Below are 21,013 nucleotides of genomic sequence, written 5' to 3'. Positions count from 1 at the left end.
GAATAGCAGGCACTGTTTGTTCAGTAGCTTTAGATAGACTAGATATGATCTTAGACTTCTGTTGCTGCTGGCGTAATGAGCCCATAATAGATTCTAACGCAACACTCTGCGTCTTTCTTTCTCTCTCTCTCTCTCTCTCTCTCTCTCTCTCTCTCTCTCTCTCTCTCTCTCTTCTCCATCTCTCTCCCCCTCAGCTGTGATGTCTTGAGGCCGTCGTCCGTCCAGCCCAGCGAAGGAGGTGCGTGAGTGAGGTGCTGCTCATGGGAACTCCATCTCCGCCATGAGCGTTCGTGATGGCGGCGGCGGCGGCATCGGCGGCGTGGGCACCCTCGGCCGGCGGCAGCGTTTCGAGGACTCCGAGTTCACCGTGCGCATCTACCCGGGCGCCTTGGCCGAGGGGACCATCTACTGTCCGGTCAGCGCCCGCAAGAGCACCACGGCCGCCGAGGCCATCGAGCGGGTCATCGAGCGCCTCCGCCTGGAACGCACCAAGTGCTACGTGCTCGCCGAGGTCAAGGAGTTCGGCGGCGAGGAATGGATCCTCAACCCCACGGACTGCCCCGTCCAGCGGATGATGCTGTGGCCGCGGGTGGCGCTGGAGCAGCGCTCGTTCCCCGGCGGCGAGGACTACCGCTTCCTGCTGCGCCAGAAGAACCTGGACGGGTCCATCCACTACGGCGGCAGCCTCCAGATGTGGCTACGCGTGACGGAGGAGAGGCGGGGCCTGGTGGAGCGCGGCCTGCTGCCGCAGCCCCAGACGCAGGGCGACCACGCCGACCTCTGCCGCCTGCCGGAGCTCAACGAGCGCTCGCTGCTGGACAACCTGCGCTCGCGCTTCCGCCAGGAGAAGATCTACACCTACGTGGGCAGCATTCTCATCGTCATCAACCCCTTCAAGTTCCTGCCCATCTACAACCCCAAATACGTCAAGATGTACGACAACCACGCGCTGGGGCAGATGGAGCCGCACATCTACGCGGTGGCGGACGTGGCGTACCACGCCATGCTGCAGAGGCGGAGCAACCAGTGTATCGTTATATCGGGGGAGAGCGGCTCCGGGAAGACCCAGAGCACCAACTTCCTGATTCATCACCTGACCGCCCTCAGCCAGAAGGGATTCGCTAGCGGGGTGGAGCAGATCATCCTGGGGGCGGGGCCTGTTTTGGAGGTAAGAATATCACGTAAAGAGGGTGAATCTAGAGACTAGCCATGCGATCTCGGTTGAAATTGTGTACTAATTCAATATGAGTGGTAAAGGTGCTGACCTATCTTGGCGAAGGCATTTGCAAAGTCTACATATTGCTCAGATACCAGTTCTATTACATGTAATGACATGGCGGTGTTGATAGTCGCAAGTGAAATGAAAAGCGGATAGGGGGCGCCCCGGTAGCTTACCGGGTAAGGCGCGCCCCATATGAAGGCTAGTCCTTTGCGCGGCGGACCCGGGTTTGATTCCCGGCTCAGGTCCTGTGCCACATGTCCTCCCCTCTCTCTCTCTCCCACGTTTCCTGTCTCCCTCGAACTGTACTGTCCCATTAAAAAAAAGCGGATAAGCGTAATACAGCGTTACTGTAATGCAGAGACTACTGCTGTCCTGTAGTGTATATTTAACCTGGGTGGTTGTTTCAGCTTGGGACGAGCTGGGCTGCGACTGCTGGCTCGTAACATTAGTTACGCAATGGTACTGAGCCGCAGCTGTCCCAGAGTTGTGCTCTGCTCCATACTGGACCTGAACCCAGCTGTGCACGGATCATATGGGACACAGAGGAGCTGTTTCCTCTGAGCACTTTAGCCTCTGAATAGTTAGTCGGGCGTTATTGAGCGGTGTTTCCACTTCTCTTTTAGGCGGTGCAAGCGGTGCTGCCACTTCTATACGCGCCGTGTCCATCTGTCCCTGATTATCTGTCCGTCCATCCGTCTGTGTTTGTATCCGTTCATAGGGTGAGATTTAAACCAATCAGTTTGTTTGTAAAGGCCAGAGCGGTCATAGGGAGTTCATCCCCTGTTTCAGAACATGGCTCTCATACCAAGCATACAGTACCGGGACTTGTCACTCTGAGACTGGAGGTGTCATTTGAACCCTCCAAAACACACCCTCTGTCACCTCTCTTCAGATTGGCCGAATGCCTGAACATGTTTGGCATAGCAACATAGGTACAGCGCTGTCAGTCAGGTTAGCGAAAACCTGAGGCGTTTCATAGATGACATGTCGTCGTCAGGCTGGCTGTCCCATTCGCTGTCCCCTGCCCGCAAGTTATTTACACAGGCTCCAGTTTCATCGAACGTGGGCGTGCTTGGAGCGATGCACACATTCCTTCTTGCATTCCAGCGTGAGGAACTCTGACTGGCACTGAGCACACTCATACCACCAGGAAGCCGAACGGGCACTCGTGAAACATGGGATTATATTTGTAATGAACTCATGAGTATGAGTCATATTTGAAGAGTCACATGAGGGGGCGGATATATTGCCAGCCTTTAAGCTGTGTCTTCAAAATATTAATCGAATGGCCACGTGTCACGTGACAAAAGTATTTCCTAAAAGCCCACTGTACGGTACTGTACTTGGGTTTAGAAGCCGGTCTCCCTGGAATACCAATCTCTGGAGCTAATATGTAAGCGCCATGGGTTAATCTCCAACACACTGGCACAATTGAGTGGTTTTGGAGGGTAGAGGAGCAGCCTTTAATTGTTTGCACAGGGAGATTGCGTATCTGGACGTTAGTGATGAATACCTGGACTGCGGTGGAGGGGGGGGGGGCGAAAACGACCCAGGCGCCTGTGTGGCCGCGCTCCTTTTCCTGTCCTCTTCTCTTCCTGGTTTTTCTTCATGACTGTCTGAAAGTAGCACACTGACTGCTGTTGCCTTAAAGGAAAGATAGAAATGTACGGCTTTTAATGCTCATTCAGTAAGTGGGGAAGCCTCTTGCCATGAGAACGATCTGTATGAATGGAATATCTCTGCTTGTAAATGTGTCCCTATTATGTTAACCTAACTTTGTATCCACTAGTGTGTTCAAGGGGGAATATGAGATGAAACAGTAGAGAACATGGTTGACCTGTTCCCAGAATACTGTTGCAAAGCCAAAGCAGACGACAGAGATATTTGAACGGTTGTCAGTTGGTAAGCTCACTCACCCCAGGCTACCGGCAGACAGACAGCATGTTAACGCTTGATGGAAGATCATATCACTTACAGGAGGCTTTAGTCTGCTTGGACCTCTGCCAACAGCAGCAGTTAACTCCCAACTCCTGACAAGCCCTGTCGCTCGAGTGCTCAAATAAATCAAATGTAGGATTGATAGAAATGAGTCAAATCTCAATTAAATAATAGATACATGTCTGTGTGGCAACTTAGAAGTGAGATTATGTTTTGGGTGGTGTGAGCCTGTGAGGTCACCTTTTAAAGCGTTAAAGGGTAGTCGTCTTTCTTCTCCTCGCCTAACCCTTTTAGCTCAGTTTCGGACGTGTAATGACTCGAAATGAAGATGTATATGAGCGCATGGGAAATTAGACATATTCATGCACTGTAGGTCTGGTGCTTAGCTGTCCATCATTCCTGACTTTGTTTACAAGCGTTTTGCCATTCTATGACAGGGCTCACTGTTAACCCCCTAAATGCTCCAACGCTTGAACTAGATAGGCCTCTCACAACTTCAACTCTGTCTAAATCACATTGGAGAATCCCACAATCAAACAATCCCCCCCCCAAGGCTTTTACCATTATCTCTTTTTTTCCCACTGTCTTTACTTTGACAGCCACCATTTTGAATGCTGCTTATGTTATGTTTCTTCTACAGGTGAAAGAAGGTTCACCTTTATTCAACCTCTTGAGTTTGAACATGGCGTTTCAGTGATAACCACTCCTTCTTAGTCTTGTTTGTCCAACACTCATCATCATCAGTAATGATAGCCTAGCTCAGGAAGTAGTGCATCCTCTTTCTCGGAGATAACTCACATGTTTGCTGCATACCCTTAATACTTTGCCTCGCACTATTTTTAGTCAGTGGCATGTGAGCGCAGAGAGCAAACAGTCTTGACAGATTGATAAGTGATGAAAGGCTCCCTGCCCAGCCGTCAGAAAGAAAGGCTTTTTCTGAGTTTCAAGATGGCGCCAGATAGGTGCCTTTTTAATTTTCTATCTTTAAAAGCTAGACAAGCCCCTGGTGGCCGTGTAACTACCACTCCTGCCTCAGATCCAGGTGTCGGCCGGTGGAAGAGCGGTTGGTTTGCAGGTGTTCCCCACTCACATCGGAGATGGATGGGAGCCAGAGATGTGGAAACGTTTCCCTGTTTCAAACAAGTCGGAGAGGTTTTTAGGCTAAATGTTACGCATCGTATGAAACTTCAAGGGCGTTCCTGATAAGCTGAAATAACTGATGATAAAAAAAAAGCGCCAACATTCTGTATTCAACAAGTAGGCTCTTGTTTTGATTTTCACAACAAAAAGCCGTTGCAGTGATCAAAGAGCAGTTGCAGTGAAGACATCGTCTTTGGAACTGCATCAACAATGCCGCATAAATATGCACAGCACCCGAAATGACATACTTTGAAAAAACCTTTTCTTTCTTTTGCATAGAACCAAAGAAACCTTTGACAAGACACAATTATTGGTGTATCTCATGTCACCCTGTGGATATGAGCGAGCGGTCTGGAGCAGGCAGGAGGTGGTAAATTAGCTCAGCTCATTCTGCTGGTGCTTCATTGCTACCTGCTTGTGAAGAATGAGGAGCCGTCTCTGGCTGTTAGTGTGGGAGCAGCTTGAGGTGGTGTTGGGAGGGAGGCTTCCAGACTCCTGGCACTGCTCTTAATGTCTGTTTAAATTAGAGGATGACACACACACACACTAATAGACACACCACACAAATCAACTCCCTCTGCACGACTGGGTGCTCAGCAGACTTCCATTAGATCTGAAGATGTTTTATAGTTTTCCTTTTAGTGTCTCAGTGTGCAGTGAGACCTCGGTATGAGCTAGTGCTGGGCGGACATGTTAGAGGGGGGGACTCAGACTAATAGTGATCGTTATAGACATCCTCCCTTCGACCTCTGTCTGTATTGGTGTGTGGTTTTGTTGCGGGAACATACCGTCGGTGAGAATCTTTTGCTCAATCTTCGGCTACTAATGCCCTTTCCACAGATATCCCCGGCCCGCGCTAACTCTCCCACAGTGAACCAGCCCTGGTCAGCAGCTTCACTTCCCTGCTCCCCTCCCAACTCCAGAGACACACAAACACTCACAGAAACACACACAAACACACACAAACACACACAAACAGACACACAAACCCATGGAAACAGACACAAACACACAGAAACAGACACACAAACACAGAAAGAGACACACACACACTCAGAGAAACAGACCCACAAACACAGAAAGACACACAAACACACACAGAAACAGACACAAACACAGAAACAGACACACACACACACACACACAGAAAGAGACACACAAACACAGCACATGTAATACCCACTCCCCCGGTTCCCTGGGAATATTCAGTATTGTGATTAGTACGTATTATTGTTCAGGGTGGGGTCAGCGTGGATTCTGGGGGATTTACTGTCCGCTGGAAGTGCTTGTCTTTACTCCTTCTCTGGAAAAGACGGGCCGAGTCTGATTGGGATCGATTGAGCCCCAGGCTTCCCGGCACAGAATCTGGTGTATCCTTCCGTTGTGGGAAAAAAGTCTAATTTCCGTGTTTCTAAGAGGGTCAGTTGGGTTCGGATGAGATGAAGTTTGAGGAAAACAAGCTGTCAGAATTCTCGCACAAGGTTACTGTATAGTAGCTACAGTACATGTGGAATAAGGTTACTGTATATGGGGTTGAGGTAAGGTGAGTAGAAGTGTGTAGTTTAGGGCAGTACAGTATGTAAACACACAGAGTGGCTTCAAACAAGGAACCGCACTATACTGCATGATTGCGCAATACACTGGAATGTTCACCTTTTATATCCGTTTGTCATTTCTCTTCATGTCTAGTCGGACAACTCATTACCATCATGAAATGCTTTCAGCCAAACAATAGGCTCCAGGAAATGAACGAGCTAAATGCCTCTGATTCAATTCTAAATGCCTTTTCCCTAATACTAAGATAATGAAAAAATGAGATGATAAGCCCTCTATCAGCCTGCCGGCAAATGACTTAATTTTAATATGATTGAATGGTAAATGGTAATGGTAAATGGACTGCATTAATATAGCGCTTTTCCACCTTAGCAGCACTCAAAGCGCTTTACAATGGCCTCTCATTCACCCATTCACACACACATTCACACACCAATGGCGGTAGCAAGGTGCAAGGTAGCACCATGCAAGGTGCTAACCTGCTCATTGGGAGCAATTTGGGGTTAGGTGTCTTGCTCAAGGACACTTCAACATGTGGACAGTCAGAGCTGGGATTCGAACCACTGACCCTTCGATCACTGAACGACCCGCTCTACCAACTGAGCTACAGCCGCCCCTCAATGAGTCTGTGGGATAGATATCATTAAGAGGAAAGTGATGCTTGAGTCATGCTAATGGCCAGTGGGTTGACTGGCAAATGCTGGACAGTGAACACACTTGAACCTCTCCTTTGTATGACCTTCATGAAAAATGTCATGACATCATCAACATGACATCATCAATGTCACATACATCGTTTACTACTGTTGTGTTGTGCTGGTTATACTTTAACAGGATTTAACTGGGTTAACTCTTCCGTCTGACCCTGATGATAAACATCCTGATAATGACATGGCATATAATGGCTATTGCCCATTTCTGCGTTCTCCTGTAATTACTCAAGTGCTTTAACTAGCATCCTTATGCTCCCGACACAGAGAAGCTTTGAAAAGGCTGTTCAACCATATCCTCCCATTTGTAGAGTGCTAGTCGGAACCAGCTTCTGTTGAATTATAGGGACAGAGGTGACTCACACCCACACAGACCAACCTTTCACTTAACCCGTTTTGTCAAGTTCAGTGCCAACATTCCGAATATTAATTGGATTTTCCCTATGTTACTAGAAAGCAGTTTCTCAGCTTTCATGAAGTATTGGAATGTTGGAATTTTTTAGATTTTCTTTCTTTTTTTCTCTTTAAAAAAAATTATTATTATTATTATTTTATTTTTTTGCCGGTGACGCGGTAGGCTTCAAAGGATTAGATTGATGGTGCACTGTACCGGTCTTGCCTGTTGGTAGAGAAACGCTGGACCAAATCCTGCTGGTTGTTCTCAGGCCTCCCTTTCATTAACGCATCCTCACCTTGATGACAAGCAGTCTTCTCAGACAGTGTTGGGCTGAACAAGCAGTCTTCTCAGACAGTGTTGGGTTGAACAAGCAGTCTTCTCAGACAGTGTTGGGCTGAACAAGCAGTCTTCTCAGACAGTGTTGGGTTGAACAAGTAATCTTCTCATAGACAGTGTTGGGTTGAACAAGCAGTCTTCTCATAGTGTTGGGCTGAACAAGCAGTCTTCTCAGACAGTGTTGGGTTGAACAAGTAATCTTCTCATAGACAGTGTTGGGTTGAACAAGCAGTCTTCTCATAGTGTTGGGTTGAACAAGCAGTCTTCTCATAGTGTTGGGTTGAACAAGCAGTCTTCTCATAGTGTTGGGTTTAACAAGCAGTCTTCTCAGACAGTGTTGGGTTGAACAAGCAGTCTTCTCATAGACAGTGTTGGGCTGAACAAGCAGTCTTCTCATAGACAGTATTGGGCTGAACAAGCAGTCTTCTCATAGTGTTGGGTTGAACAAGCAGACTTCTCAGACAGTGTTGGGTTGAACAAGCAGTCTTCTCATAGACAGTGTTGGGCTGAACAAGCAGTCTTCTCATAGTGTTGGGTTGAACAAGCAGACTTCTCAGACAGTGTTGGGCTGAACAAGTAGTCTTCTCATAGTGTTGGGTTGAACAAGCAGTCTTATAGTGTTGGGTTGAACAAGCAGTCTTCTCATAGACAGTGTTGGGCTGAACAAGCAGTTTTCTCATAGTGTTGGGTTGAACAAGCAGTCTTCTCATAGACAGTGTTGGGCTGAACAAGCAGTCTTCTCATAGTGTTGGGTTGAACAAGCAGTCTTCTCATAGACAGTGTTGGGCTGAACAAGCAGTCTTCTCATAGTGTTGGGTTGAACAAGCAGTCTTCTCATAGTGTTGGGCTGAACAAGCAGTCTTCTCATAGACAGTGTTGGGTTGAACAGAGGACTGGTACCACACTAGCATAGAGATAGGGGCACCGTGAAGTACATGCTGTTCTTAGGTTAACATACTGTACTAACAAAAGCACAAATTGGTCGGGCACTTTATTGGGCTTCTCTCTTTGGATCGGAGGGCTTGAGGTCAAAGTGCACCACGATAATTGGCAGAATGTGGGATTTAGGTTTCCAGAGGAACTTAAGTACAGTACCTTAACGGTTTTTGGTCCTCTTTGGAGTTTGAAAGGAAAGGAAGCTTCTGCTGTGAGCTGCCAAAACGTCCCCAAACATCCTGTCTGCTTGGAAAGGGCTGTTATGAATTAAGGCTACCAGCAGTTCAAAGGTCAAGGAAAATGCTGGAACTAATCACGGTTTCTTGTCTGTGGGCGTAGAGAGAATTGTCACTAAGTTACAAAGTAGGATGTTACTACAATTTGTTGAGGACTTGCTTCTTCTGAAATTGGCCAGACAACTTAAGATATTAGAATAACAAGCCTTGACTTTTCTAGCATACCGAGCTATCTTTCAACACGTAGCGTTGAACAGTGTTGCAGCGTAGTCGTGTCAGTGTCTCTGGTTGGGGCCTTGCTCTGCTCAGTGACCAGGGCACCAGTCAATAGTTGGTAGCAGAGGCTGTGGCTAATGGCAGCCTAACAATGTTTGTGTGTGTGTGCGTGTGTGTGTGCGCGTGTGTGTGTGTCTCCCAGACAGGCTCTTTATTTAGAATGAAGCACGTGAGAGCCCACAGATGCCTCGTCAGCATAACACACACACACACACACACATGCGCGCGCACGCACACACACACGCAGTGCAACCAGCACCTGCTATCAGAATGTACCAGCAGCTGCTCCACTGCCCTCACTACACCTGCAGCGCCGTCAGTGGAGCAGATAGAAATAGAATAGAATAGAACAGAAGCGATTTGGTCCTAGACTGTGAACGTGTTGGAAAGTCTTTGACAGTATTGTCCTATTGTTGAGGTTCTAGACACTACTAGCCTAAGTCTTACTCACTAGAATATCTCTCTGTAATCAGGGGTGCAGACTTGTCACTTTTAGGTGAAAATGGCTGTTTTTAATCCAAAATAGGTCATTTGTTTAATCTGTGTATATGTTTTTGCACGTTTGTCACCTTTTTCACCTGTGATCGGTTTGCACTGTGAATGAAATTCAAGTCTCACCAAAGTGTTTTGTTTTCCTACTTGACTATTGTTCTAACTTTGTAGTTCGTTGTCATAGATCAGTCTGTTAAAACTACAAATTATTCCTGTGTGACATCACTTCCCTGTCCTCTTCATCCTGAAACTGTCACTTCACAGGTTATATAACCTATCGATCTCGTCCCCATCTGACTCACTCGAGCCCGGATTCACTTCCTGTATTCGAGTCCGAATTTGCAAATCGTAACAGAATAAACTATTGTCTTTGTTTGAAACAGCTTGACCGACCACTCAGCGTGTTCTTTGAAATCTAAACTAAACCAAGTAAGATTTTTCCTTTACAGCACCTCTGTAATAGTCAGAGTCTTGCAATGTTTGCATCAGCCCAGGGAAGGAAATAAACTCCTACTGTATCCATTCCCAATGACTTGGTTTAATTTTTTCCAGTTTCAATGGCTCAATAGTTTCCGTTGAAATGCTCTCTGTCCCCAATGAGCAATAGGAAAAATCGTCTGTTTTGTACTGTACCTCATGCTTGGCTCTATACACGCAGACACACATACACCCCCACCCCCAACACACACACACACACACACACACACACCACCTCTCCTCTCTGTCCTTGACTCTTGTTCATCTGCAGCTGGCTGGGTGTTGATATCCCTCTGCTGGTCTCTCCCGTCCTGCTCGTGTGACGGGGCGGATGTGCACGTTGTTTTAAAAGCCCTGAGTGGCGCCCCGCCATCCTCCCTCTCGCCCTCCTACCCTCCTAGAGAAGGCTGGGGGGGGGCGGGGTTAAGGACAACTCAGGATTCCAAATTGTGACATTTGAGTTGTGTGTGAGCATGGCCTTTTGCATCATATTGCATGAAATTATTTTTTCTCTTCACTACTCCATCCCCCACCTCCTACTCCCAACCCTTGTCGCTGACAATTTCGCCAAATTCTTTGACAAGAAAGTTAACGATATCAGATCCTCTTCCCCCCCCCCTCCCGGTCGACGCACCATGCGGTCGGAAAGGCCTGTTGTAGCCTATGATTGAATGAATGAATACCGGAGCACTTTCACGTCATCTGGATCGCTAAACGACTAATGTAATGTTTTGGTCCAGCACTCGTTTTCACTTGGATGTACCTCTCTTATGCACCACAGTAGGACCTTGCAAGGATGGAGTGTTCTCTGTTGGCATTTGTCCGTTTGCATTGTTCACTTTTAGCATAAGATTTGTGATTAAGTTGGTTAAGTTGGTTTTGGTGTTTGGGATGTTTGGGACCGTTTCATTCAAAGGAGTTGGAGGAGAAGAACGCATCCAGGATCATCACACTCAATTCCACGGTCCTATTCACTCGCCCTTTGAACCTCTGGGCTTTCACCCACACCCTCTTTATTTTCCGTTCCTGTGTGTCAATAGGCCCTATGTTGCATAAATGGTGTAAGCACACCCTCTTGTCCGCTTAAGTTACGTAAATTCAGGGAGGTGACCTGAGTGCTGAGGTTCACATCTGGTGATGCCGTTCGTAGTGGGCCGAGGGTTTCTAACCCGTGAACTGGCTCCGGGGGCGGGGTTCGTATTTGCAAAAGTGTGCATGCTGTTCCAGGCCCAATGCTCAAGCACAGACATCTGGAAAAGAGCAGGGTTGGAGTTCAGCATGAGATACGTCACTTGTGGAAATCACCATGTGTCGACTGTGCTTTTACCTGTAGAGAGAAGCCTCAGTACACCTTAACACCCAAAGCGCACCCAAAAACAAATTAAATACGAGCAAAGTCTCTCGGGGATTCTTTTGTGTATTTACCATTTGTTTTGAATTCTAACTATCGCGTAATCCGTTCTGGTTTGGAGACCTATATTTGCTCATATTTAATTTGTTTTTTGTTGCGCTTTGGGTGTTTAGGGGTGTTTTTTGGACAGGCTAACGTGACTTCATTGTGTTGCACTAGCATTAGCCACCAGTGGAAATTGGGACAACCCAAAGCTGTCTACAGCAGGGAATTAACTGAACATGATCTCCATCAGTCAAAAACATCATAGGTAAGTCAAAAATAAGGCCCTAGTTCAAAAATTCCAGAATATCCCTTTAAGTACCACCCTTCATTCTATATGAGGAAAGCATGGCCGGCTTCAGACAGCTCTCTCAAGAAGTATTCATGCTAAGCTTAGATATTGTGTAGCTTAAAAGAGCAGTGACAAGTGTCAGAACAGTGACAAGTTTTATTCATAGTTTTTGAAACGAATGGTGTTCCTCTATAGCTTCGAGTTGCTTATTTCGAATTCATACCCGTTTTCTAACTTGTAGCCACTCCTACAGTTTCTGAGCTACATGGACCTACTGAACTGTTCATCTGGTTCCCAGGATTCCTACAGTTTAATATCTAAGCTGTGACATTTATACTTCTTAAGATGGAGCTCTCTGAAGCTAGCCGTGCTCTCCTCATGCCTGCCCTCTAGTGCTAGTGTGCAACGGGATTGGTGACTCCTGATTGGTCTAAATCTCATGCTATTAACGGACACACACACAGACAGACAGACACACATCACGTACAGTACCAGTCAGTGTGTCCAAACTATTGCCTAGTACTGTAGGGAAGCTAAAAAGGCAGCTTTCTGACCGTTTAAACCGCGCTCCGCAGGCTCAGCCCAGTAAGAGGATAAGTGTCACCACCCTGCTAAGAATAAAGCGCTTGTCCCTCTTGGAATGTGGCCGGGGCCCGGCCGTGTAGTAAATGACTGATTAACTGTCCGTAACAATGACTGGATAGAGGCATCGCAGCGGTTTTGTGGGCGCGAAAAGTCGGTTCCCACCCAAATGTAAATCCTTTAACAGCCAATATATCCACCGTCTCAGACTTCACTACTTCCTTTCAGTAAACTTCAGCCTCTGATGTAGTGTCTTTATGGATGTGTTAGGGTAAGTTGGTCACATGCTTTGTTCGGGGAAGGTTTGCTCACCCCTGTGTTGTTGTGCATTCATTATGTAGTGTTTGCTTAATATTTTCGATAATGTTTTAAGGCTTAGTCCCTAGTTCAATCTGCATTGGTGCTGTTTTTAGCATGTACTGGGCCAGTGGGATCAGATGCTGCCCTCAGAATTGCCCTTTGTTAGCGTCATTAGCACAACATTGAAGTTGGTTGAGAAGGTCAAACCGTTGGGATTACTCAACCATTAAGACAAGACTTAACAAATAACACTTTTGAAATAGTTATTTTAAGAGTCAGACTTTCATGTCAATGTAGCAAATCGTTCTCACAAGTGACACCATGTGTCTGCAGAAAGACTCTGAATCGGCGCAGGGTTGGATGAAGTCCCATTGTTTGTGTGTCTCAGATCAAAGTAATGGGATTGACCTCCTTTCTGCCTGGTCCAGGTGGGTTAGCATTAGCCTCAATGTGCTAAGTCACTCTCCTCACTAATGCCTATCATTGTATAGCCTAGTGTTAGCCTAGGCTAGCGTTAGCCAGCTAATGCTTGATATGTGGCCTGCATTGGGGCGTTTTGCTGATAAGACCACCTATTCGGACTTCACCTCAACCCTGTTAAGCAGAAAGAGCCCTAGAAACATGGTATACCACTGTATAGTGTTGTAAAAAGTGCAATTTCCACCCAGGGATTAATAAAGTATGGATTCAACCTCAAAATAATGTCTTCACAATTTAATAAATGTGTTAGAAATGATGTGTAGGAGCACTGAGTCACTGCTCTCTATACGGAAGCTGGGAGCAGTGATGGTGTTGGGGCTGACGAAGGGTATTTGCTGGGTAAATACTCAGCTGAGATAAGAGGGTGGGAAACGATCCAAAGTAAATCCTGGACCTGCATGTATTGAGGATAGGAGAGACGGACCTCTCAAGGAGAACGAGAGAACGAGAAAAAGGAGAGATAAAGTGAAGCGGAGAGCTGTCTTCTATACAACGTGCAAACACACCACTGCTAAAATAATAAAAACAATAATAATATCTATATCAACCAAAATAAAAGTATTTTCTCTAGTGAATCTTCGTGGAGCTTCAGGAGCAATAGTATATCCTTCAGTTAGGGCTCCACAATTAATCGTGAATTAATCGAAATCGCGATTATGACCTCCGCGATTAACTAATCGCAAAAGGCCGCAATTAATGTGATTAATAATGCTTTGAATAAATTGCTTTGAATTGAATGTGCTAGGACTACACGGACGAATCACAGGCGCTTATGCTGTCTGACCAAACACATGCGTTCCCGCTGAGTGGTTACGAAAAAGATGATGTCGCTCAAGCCCAGCAGGTCATATGCAAACTGTGCAGAGCTAAAGCTATTACTTTGAAATATTAATCGCAATTATTAATCGCAATTACCATTTTGAAGCAAATAATCGCAATTATCTTTTGTCATAATCGTGCAGCCCTACCTTCAGTTAAATATATGAACTGATACAAAATGCACAGAGAACTGCAGCCCTGTTATCGTGCAGTATTGACATCAGGACAATGTTGTCTCCAGGAGAGTGTTGTCTCCAGGAGAGTGTTGTCTCCAGGAGAGTGTTGTCTCCAGGACAGTGTTGACATCCGGACAATGTTGTCTCCAGGACAGTGTTGACATCAGGACAGTGTTGACATCAGGACAGTGTTGTCTCCAGGACAGTGTTGACATCCGGACAGTGTTGACATCCGGACAGTGTTGTCTCCGGGACAGTGTTGTCTCCGGGACAGTGTTGTCTCCGGGACAGTGTTGTCTCTAGGACAGTGTTGTCTCCGGGACAGTGGACAGTGTTGTCTCCGGGACGGTGTTGTCTCCGGGACGGTGTTGTCTCCGGGACGGTGTTGTCTCTGGGACAGTGTTGTCTCTGGGACAGTGTTGTCTCTGGGACAGTGTTGTCTCCGGGACAGTGTTGTCTCCGGGACAGTGTTGTCTCCGGGACAGTGTTGTCTCTAGGACAGTGTTGTCTCCGGGACAGTGGACAGTGTTGTCTCCAGGACGGTGTTGTCTCTAGGACGGTGTTGTCTCCGGGACGGTGTTGTCTCCGGGACGGTGTTGTCTCCGGGACGGTGTTGTCTCCGGGACAGTGTTGTCTCCGGGACAGTGTTGTCTTGCTCTGAGGCAACTGGTTTCTGGCTGAAGACGGTCACTGACAGTTTGCCAGATCTCACTAAACTTTATCAGGCACAGTCAAATTTTCCTGAGCTAGAAGCCCCGTGAAAATAACATTTACAAACATATTAGGTGAAGTTCGATGCCAGTTCCAAAGCTAGCATTAGTATAGCCTCATATTATGGAATTGATAGTATCTTATTGAAGGATTTCGGCAAAGTCTTCCCAGTCATCACAGAGATATTGTTTTGCCAAAGGTACTGTAGTTTGGAGAGCTAGGCTATATTGAAACCACAATAGTACTCATTGTTCCACTGTCGCAGTTGGATACCTTAAGCTCACTGCAGGTTTCTCTTCTGAATTTTGACCTTGTGTTCCTCATATAAAATTCCTCGCAAAAGTATTAGTTACTATCCAGTATGAATGGTAAGATTGGATACAGCTGCTGACAAAGCAAGATAGAGTCACAGTGAAGGAGAGATGTCTTCTTCTTGCCCTCGTTCACAGACATCCGTGGAAATACTACATCTCACTTCTTATCACCTCAGCTCAATCTAGACAAGACTGAGCTGCTGTTCCTCCCGGGGAAGGGCTGCCCGCACCAGGACCTGGCCATCACCATTGAAGACACAGTGATGACGCCAACTCGGACTGCGAGGAATCTGGGTGTGACGCACATCACATCCATCACATGCTCCTGCAGATTCATATTCTACAACGTCAGGAGGATTCGCCCTTTCCTCACTGATTCAACGGCACAGGTGCTCATCCAGGCCCTGGTCATCTCCCGCCTGGACTACTGCAACTCCCTCCTTGCTGGGGCCCCGGCCATTAAACCTCTGGAACTTGTCCAGAAAGCTGCTGCTCGCCTGGTGTTCAACCACCCCAAGTTCTCCCACACAACTTCCCTTCTCCGTTCCCTGTAGTGGCTCGCATCCAGTTTAAAACCCTGGTACTAGCTTCCAGGGCAATGAAAGGAACAGCCCCCTCCTACTGTACCTCCAGGCCATGGTCAAGCCTCCCACCACCCCCCTGACCGCTACGCTCTGCCACCTCGGGCGACTGGTTGCCCTGTCACTCCGAGGCCCCTGCGGTCGATCGACACGGTCATGGCTCTTCTCTGTCCTGGCCTCGCAGTGGTGGAACGAACTGCCCACTGACGTCAGGACAGCAGAGTCGCTGCCCATCTTTCACTGCAGGCTCAAAACTCATCCCTTCAAGAAGTACTACCACGATCCTCCCTCTTAAGCACCTATTGTATTTTAGTTTGCTATTCTTGCACTTTGCCTTCAGCACTAGATTATGCTCTTAGTCACTTGTTTTAGAAAGGAGATGCAATTGTGAGTTCTGGCAAGTAGTAGTACATTGGCTTTTCCTGCATTAAATGCAATTATTGTAAGTCGCTTTGTATAAAAGCGTCAGCTAAATGACTGGAATGTAATGTAAAAAAATTTAATGATTATGTATTTGAGAACATGTGCCCATCTTCAGCTAGCATTACTGCAGTACCTCTCAGCAGTATCTCCACGGCTGCTTCACTAGGCTGGAACATAACCAGAAGTATAGTAACTCTACCCCCGAATACACAGTTAGCTTTTGGAAGTACTCTGTGGGAACGCTGAGGCCCTGGTCCAGGCTTGGCTAAGAGTGACTGATCTACAATAACAATTAGCGATTGCATAGCTCTGTTAGCATAAGGAGACTCTTGGCCTTACAAACACATGAGGAGAGTAAGGTTTACATTGCTGCAGCTAAGGAATCCCAGTCAGTTCTGCACTGTATAGCCAATATTCGTTGTCTGATGTGATGTGAAAGTTGAGCTGACATGCTTTCATGTGTCATGTGAATGTTTTTCAGCAGCTCGTTGAATAATGAGGTTACTTTGGCCAAGGGACGTCGAGATTGTGTTCAGGTTTAGCATTGGAGCGTGAGAAAGGAAAACAGTTGGGTAGTTAAATCAGACATTTTCATGTTGTATATCAAAAGAGCAAGCTTTAGCAGTATAAGGCAATAAGTGTCTCAGGGACTGCTGGTCTAATTGTTTTTTTACTACTTATACATATCGGTACTGAAAAGTCTCAAGTTTTAAATTGTAATTTCTCCTACATTACAAGGTCAGGACAGAGTTCTCTCTCTCTCTTTCTCACACCCTCTCTCCCTCTCACATCCTCTCTTTCTCTCTCTCTCTCTCTCTCTCTCTCTCACACACACACACACACACACACACACACACACACACAGTTTACATACTCTCTCCTAGCGCCTCTCTCACTCCTACATTCCACCCCTCTGCATGGCGGCCATATTGGGAAGCTTCTTTCTGCACCGCCTGCATTTCCTCTCCTTCCGGTCATGTCTGGACCGCCTGTCCCTGTCTTCCCCTCACCCACCATGGCCTGTCCCTGTCTTCCCCTCACCCACTATGGCCTGTCCCTGTCTGTCCCCGTCTTCCCCTCAACCCCCATGGCCTGTCCCTGTCTGTCCCTGTCTTCCCCTCACCCACCATGGCCTGTCCCTGTCTGTCCCTGTCTTCCCCTCAACCCCCATGGCCTGTCCCTGTCTGTCCCCGTCTTCCCCTCAACCCCCATGGCCTGTCCTTCGCCTGGCGGGGCCCCACCTTGTTTTTGTGCCGAGGGCAGCCTGAGCCGTGTTCACAGGGGCCAACTGAACTCAGATCAGAGCGTCTGAGTGGAAGGGTCGGGTCAGGTAGGGCGAGAAGGCCGGCGAAGCGTCTGTAAGATGCTGAACAGAGTGAGCTGTGTTTTGGTATCGTTAAACTTGCACATCGTCTTGTACACGGTCCGATAAACACTCACATGGACTCCCACGCGTCTCTCAAACACGCCCAAAACAACTGAGAGAACGCGAGCAGGTGGATTTCAGTTTCCCCACTAGCCTAGAGATCTGGCAGCGCTACATAAATCCTCTCAGAGATTTCTCGCCACACACCTCTGAACACCACTCTGCACACCCCTGGAAGCAGCGCTATGCTAGACGCTATACAGATCGTTTCTTTACTGGTGCGTTTGCCTGGCTTTTCTCCCCAGTCGTCCTGGCTGAACCTCTCTGAGTGTACAGTAATCCGTCTCCCACGTTGGAATCTGCTTATCATAGCCATCTGTGTTGAAAACGTTGGGAAACTTGTGTCTGTATTGTGTCTAGCCTTTGCCAATTATGTCAAATTTGAGTCTCTTGTTGGGTTTTGTCATCATGCTTTCTTTGGACCCTAAGTTTTGACCTGACCTGGAAAAAAAAAGAAAATGTTCAGGGACCTACTATTCACCACATTCAGACAGGCACTTGACAAAGATACTAGAGAATATTTAAATTCCCTGGGATCACCGTCCAGGCTCACCCTGAACTCGGATGATCAGGTCATCTCATGTCATCAATCTGCTACTCTAAACCTTTGTTGGCTCATCTTTTGGTTCTTGGCTCTGTTGCTGCTTACATTACAAAATCCAGTTCCGTTTGTGGAGACGTAAGTAGACCGAGCAACTGCAGTACATGCAGGCCAACCCAGAAGCTCGCTTGTGTTGAGAAATCCCTTATTGACATGGCCCTCGAGAGAGAGTGGGATTTAGTGTTTGCTCTAAAAGATAGGGCTGTTTTCCTAATAGCAGAGCACATTGACTTAGCTCATGTCAAACACATCCTAGACTGGGAGCAGATTGACTCTGGCTACTCAACCCTCAATCAACATCAGGGCACTAGTGATTGGGGCACGACCAAATCTACCCTCTGTTAATGACATGATGGTTTTTCTAATGTGTTTGAATTGGCTAGTAGGGGTGGTGGGGAGTGTGTGGGTGTGTGTGTGTGAGTGGGTAGGATGATAAGATGTGTGTGTGCTATGATGTGCGTGTGCTATGATGTGCCCATGCTTGTGTTAATGCGAGTACAGTATGGAGGTGTGTACTTGATGTGTGTGTGTGTGTGTGTGTGCTTGCTTTGGCTCCTCTCCACTCTCTTGTGCGTGTTATGTTACAGTGAAAAGGATAGGTCAGCGTTGGTCCCAGTGAGTTTGGATGGCAGGCGTAGTGCCTCTCTAACGAGCCCAGGAGCTCAGCTGCCATTTTACTGTTTATTATGATAGAGAAACACTGTGCCATCGCAAGAGGGCTGACCTAGAGAGGGTTAGAAAACCTTGGCCTAAATGTACAGTACGTGTATACAGTATCTATTTGACATAAAATCTTGACTGGCCTCATGTAATTGTAATATGCTGTTCTTTATGTGAAATGAGAGCCTGGGTTATATTGTAGATTTAATCTACAGTAATGCCAGTTTGGGCCATTTAAAGAAAAAAACATCTTCATACTAACCATAATGGAAACAGATGAGAAAATTAGAATGGCAATGATTACAGTAACTGATGAGCAAATAAGGAACACATGGTATTTGCTGAAGCTAAATTCAAAAGGCGCCTCGCTAGATCAAGTCATCCAGATCCGTTGCCGCATGCAGTAAAAGAGACAGTTTGCTGAAAGTACTGTTGCCACTAATAATATTTAGCCACTCTCCAAACTCTCTCCCATAAGAAACATTTGCGTCACCCCCCAACTTTCTAAAACCCCCTAAACTTTCAAGTGGAAAGTGTCAATGTAAACCAGATGTCTATAAGTACCCTCTAATGACATGAGACCATGGCCTTACAAGTGCCAGGCCCCCGTGCTCTTGGCCCCAAATGGTTGGCTGCCTGCTGTCTGTCACTCAGAGTTTTAGCCTGTAGCGCTGGCGTTAGCCTTTAGCTGAAGCTAGCTGTCTGTCTCTATCCCCACAGGGACATCATGGGGACAGCTCTTAACATAACATGGCCTCTCTGTCTGTCTGGCTCAGTCCCTGGGCGTGCGGCTTAGCTGGAAAAGCAATCATGGTTGTCGCTACTGCCAGTATGACCCTCTTCCCCTCTCTCTCTCTCTCTCTCTCTTCCTCTCTCTCTTCTTCTCTCTCTCTCTCTCTCTCTTCCTCTCTCTCTTCCCGTCTCTTCTCTCTCTCTCTCTCTCTCTCTCTCTCTCTCCCTCTCTCTTCCTCTCTCTTCTTCTCTCTCTCTCTCTCTCTCTCCCTCTCTCTTCCTCTCTCTTCTTCTCTCTCTCTCTCTCTCTCTCTCTTCCCCCTCTTTCTCTTTCTCTCTCTCTTCCTATCTCTCCCTCTCTCTCTCTCTCTCTCTCTCTCTCTCTCTCTGCTGGCCTCACACACACATTCAAACATGCGCAGCACACACACATGCTCCCTGTGGATTGGTTGTGATTGTGTTCTTTTTTGCTGGGCTCTCTTCTTTTTCATTATTGCGCTCCCCATTCCTCTTTGTTTGGGCTCACATGCATTGTGTGTGTGTGTGTGTGTGTGTGTGCATGCTTGTGTGTGTGTGAATGTGCACGTGTGCGATCATGTGTGTTCTGGTTTAGTGAGTTTAGACCCTACATTGGAACAGAGCCCACTTCCTACAGTAGCCTAGACTCACATACCAGTCAGTCAACCCCAAACACTTGCCAACATTGCGTGTCACACTATCTCCTGCCACAGACACCACACACACACACACACACACACAGACACACACACAGAAGGCTGTAGATCGCCCCAGCCCTAACCCCGGCCTCTGGTGTGTCCCAGTGAAGTTGAAGTTGGGCCGTTAAGGGGGTTAGACCAGGGCCTCCGGGCCCCAGCTGGCCTGCTGCTCTGAGCAGAACAGGCCTCGTTTGGCCCCATAGATCTCTTCGCCTTTTGGCTGTTTGCAATTCATCAATGTCACCTTCAAATCAACACTTTATTTTCCCTCCATAGCAGTGACAGTTTTGAAGCCTGACGCTCCAAAACAACTGAACAGGCATCCAGTTCTGGTTCCGTGCTGTGGACTCCCAGTGTACACTTTTATTCAGGCACGTCGGCCACTGTTGTGATGATAAAGATATCGATCCATAGAAATGTATGAATTGGAAAACAAGATGGAGTAATCACAAATAGAACATTTTACATCCAAACCATTAGACTACTACTATTCTTTCATTGTTCATCGCGTTCCCCTGTATGGGAAAGCTAGCATACTGAATGTCCCTAGAGCCGTATATATATATAAATATACAGTAGAGCCGGCCAGAGTCCAGCCTCGCCCATGCCTGCAGTGTGCTGGCTCAGTCAGGCGCTCTCAGCAGGGCAGACTGGTCGGGGGGGGGGGGGGGGGGGGGAAATCAATACGTGGGATGCAGGCTGCCCAGTGGTGCTCACTGTTCATAACGCTCGATTCTGCCCTCTGGCTAGGCTAGGCTCTACTGTGTTATCAGTTAGCTCTCCATCGATCGGACCTGGATGGGCTTTGTGTTTCGCTCTGTCTACTTTTGTTCCAGGGTTAGGGTGACGAGAGCAGACGAGAATACTGGTGTGTGGGACCCAGGAGAGAATGACGACATGATACACCCAGTCCACCCCACACTGTGGCTAGATGTTGTTATTATTTGGGGTATGTTTTAAATAGGGTGACGAAACATAAAGGTATGTTGGCTAGATAGACGAAACATAAAGGTATGTTGGCTAGATATTAGGGGTGTAACGATAGACTAGTCTCACGATACGATACGATACACGATATTGGGTTGACGATAAC

At 47.1% G+C, this 21,013-nt stretch overlaps 1 protein-coding gene across 1 annotated transcript in view; it reads left to right on the top strand.

Annotated features, from left to right (window-relative positions):
• Positions 1-280: 280 nt before the first annotated feature.
• The window catches only part of myo9aa (myosin IXAa), a gene marked incomplete at both ends in the record, with an annotated part of 101,829 nt that continues 81,096 nt past the window's right edge, over positions 281-21,013 (top strand). Inside the window, one exon of the mRNA XM_084437335.1 lies at positions 281-1,168. Within this exon, the coding sequence (XP_084293461.1) occupies positions 281-1,168 (888 nt within the window). The remainder of the gene's footprint in view (positions 1,169-21,013) is intronic.

The sequence above is a fragment of the Borostomias antarcticus genome (assembly GCF_949987555.1).
Source record: "Borostomias antarcticus genome assembly, chromosome: 4".
Classification (NCBI taxonomy): Eukaryota; Metazoa; Chordata; class Actinopteri; order Stomiiformes; family Stomiidae; genus Borostomias; species Borostomias antarcticus.
Note: the sequence above shows the minus strand (reverse complement) of the source record. Positions and strands in the feature narration are given on the sequence as shown.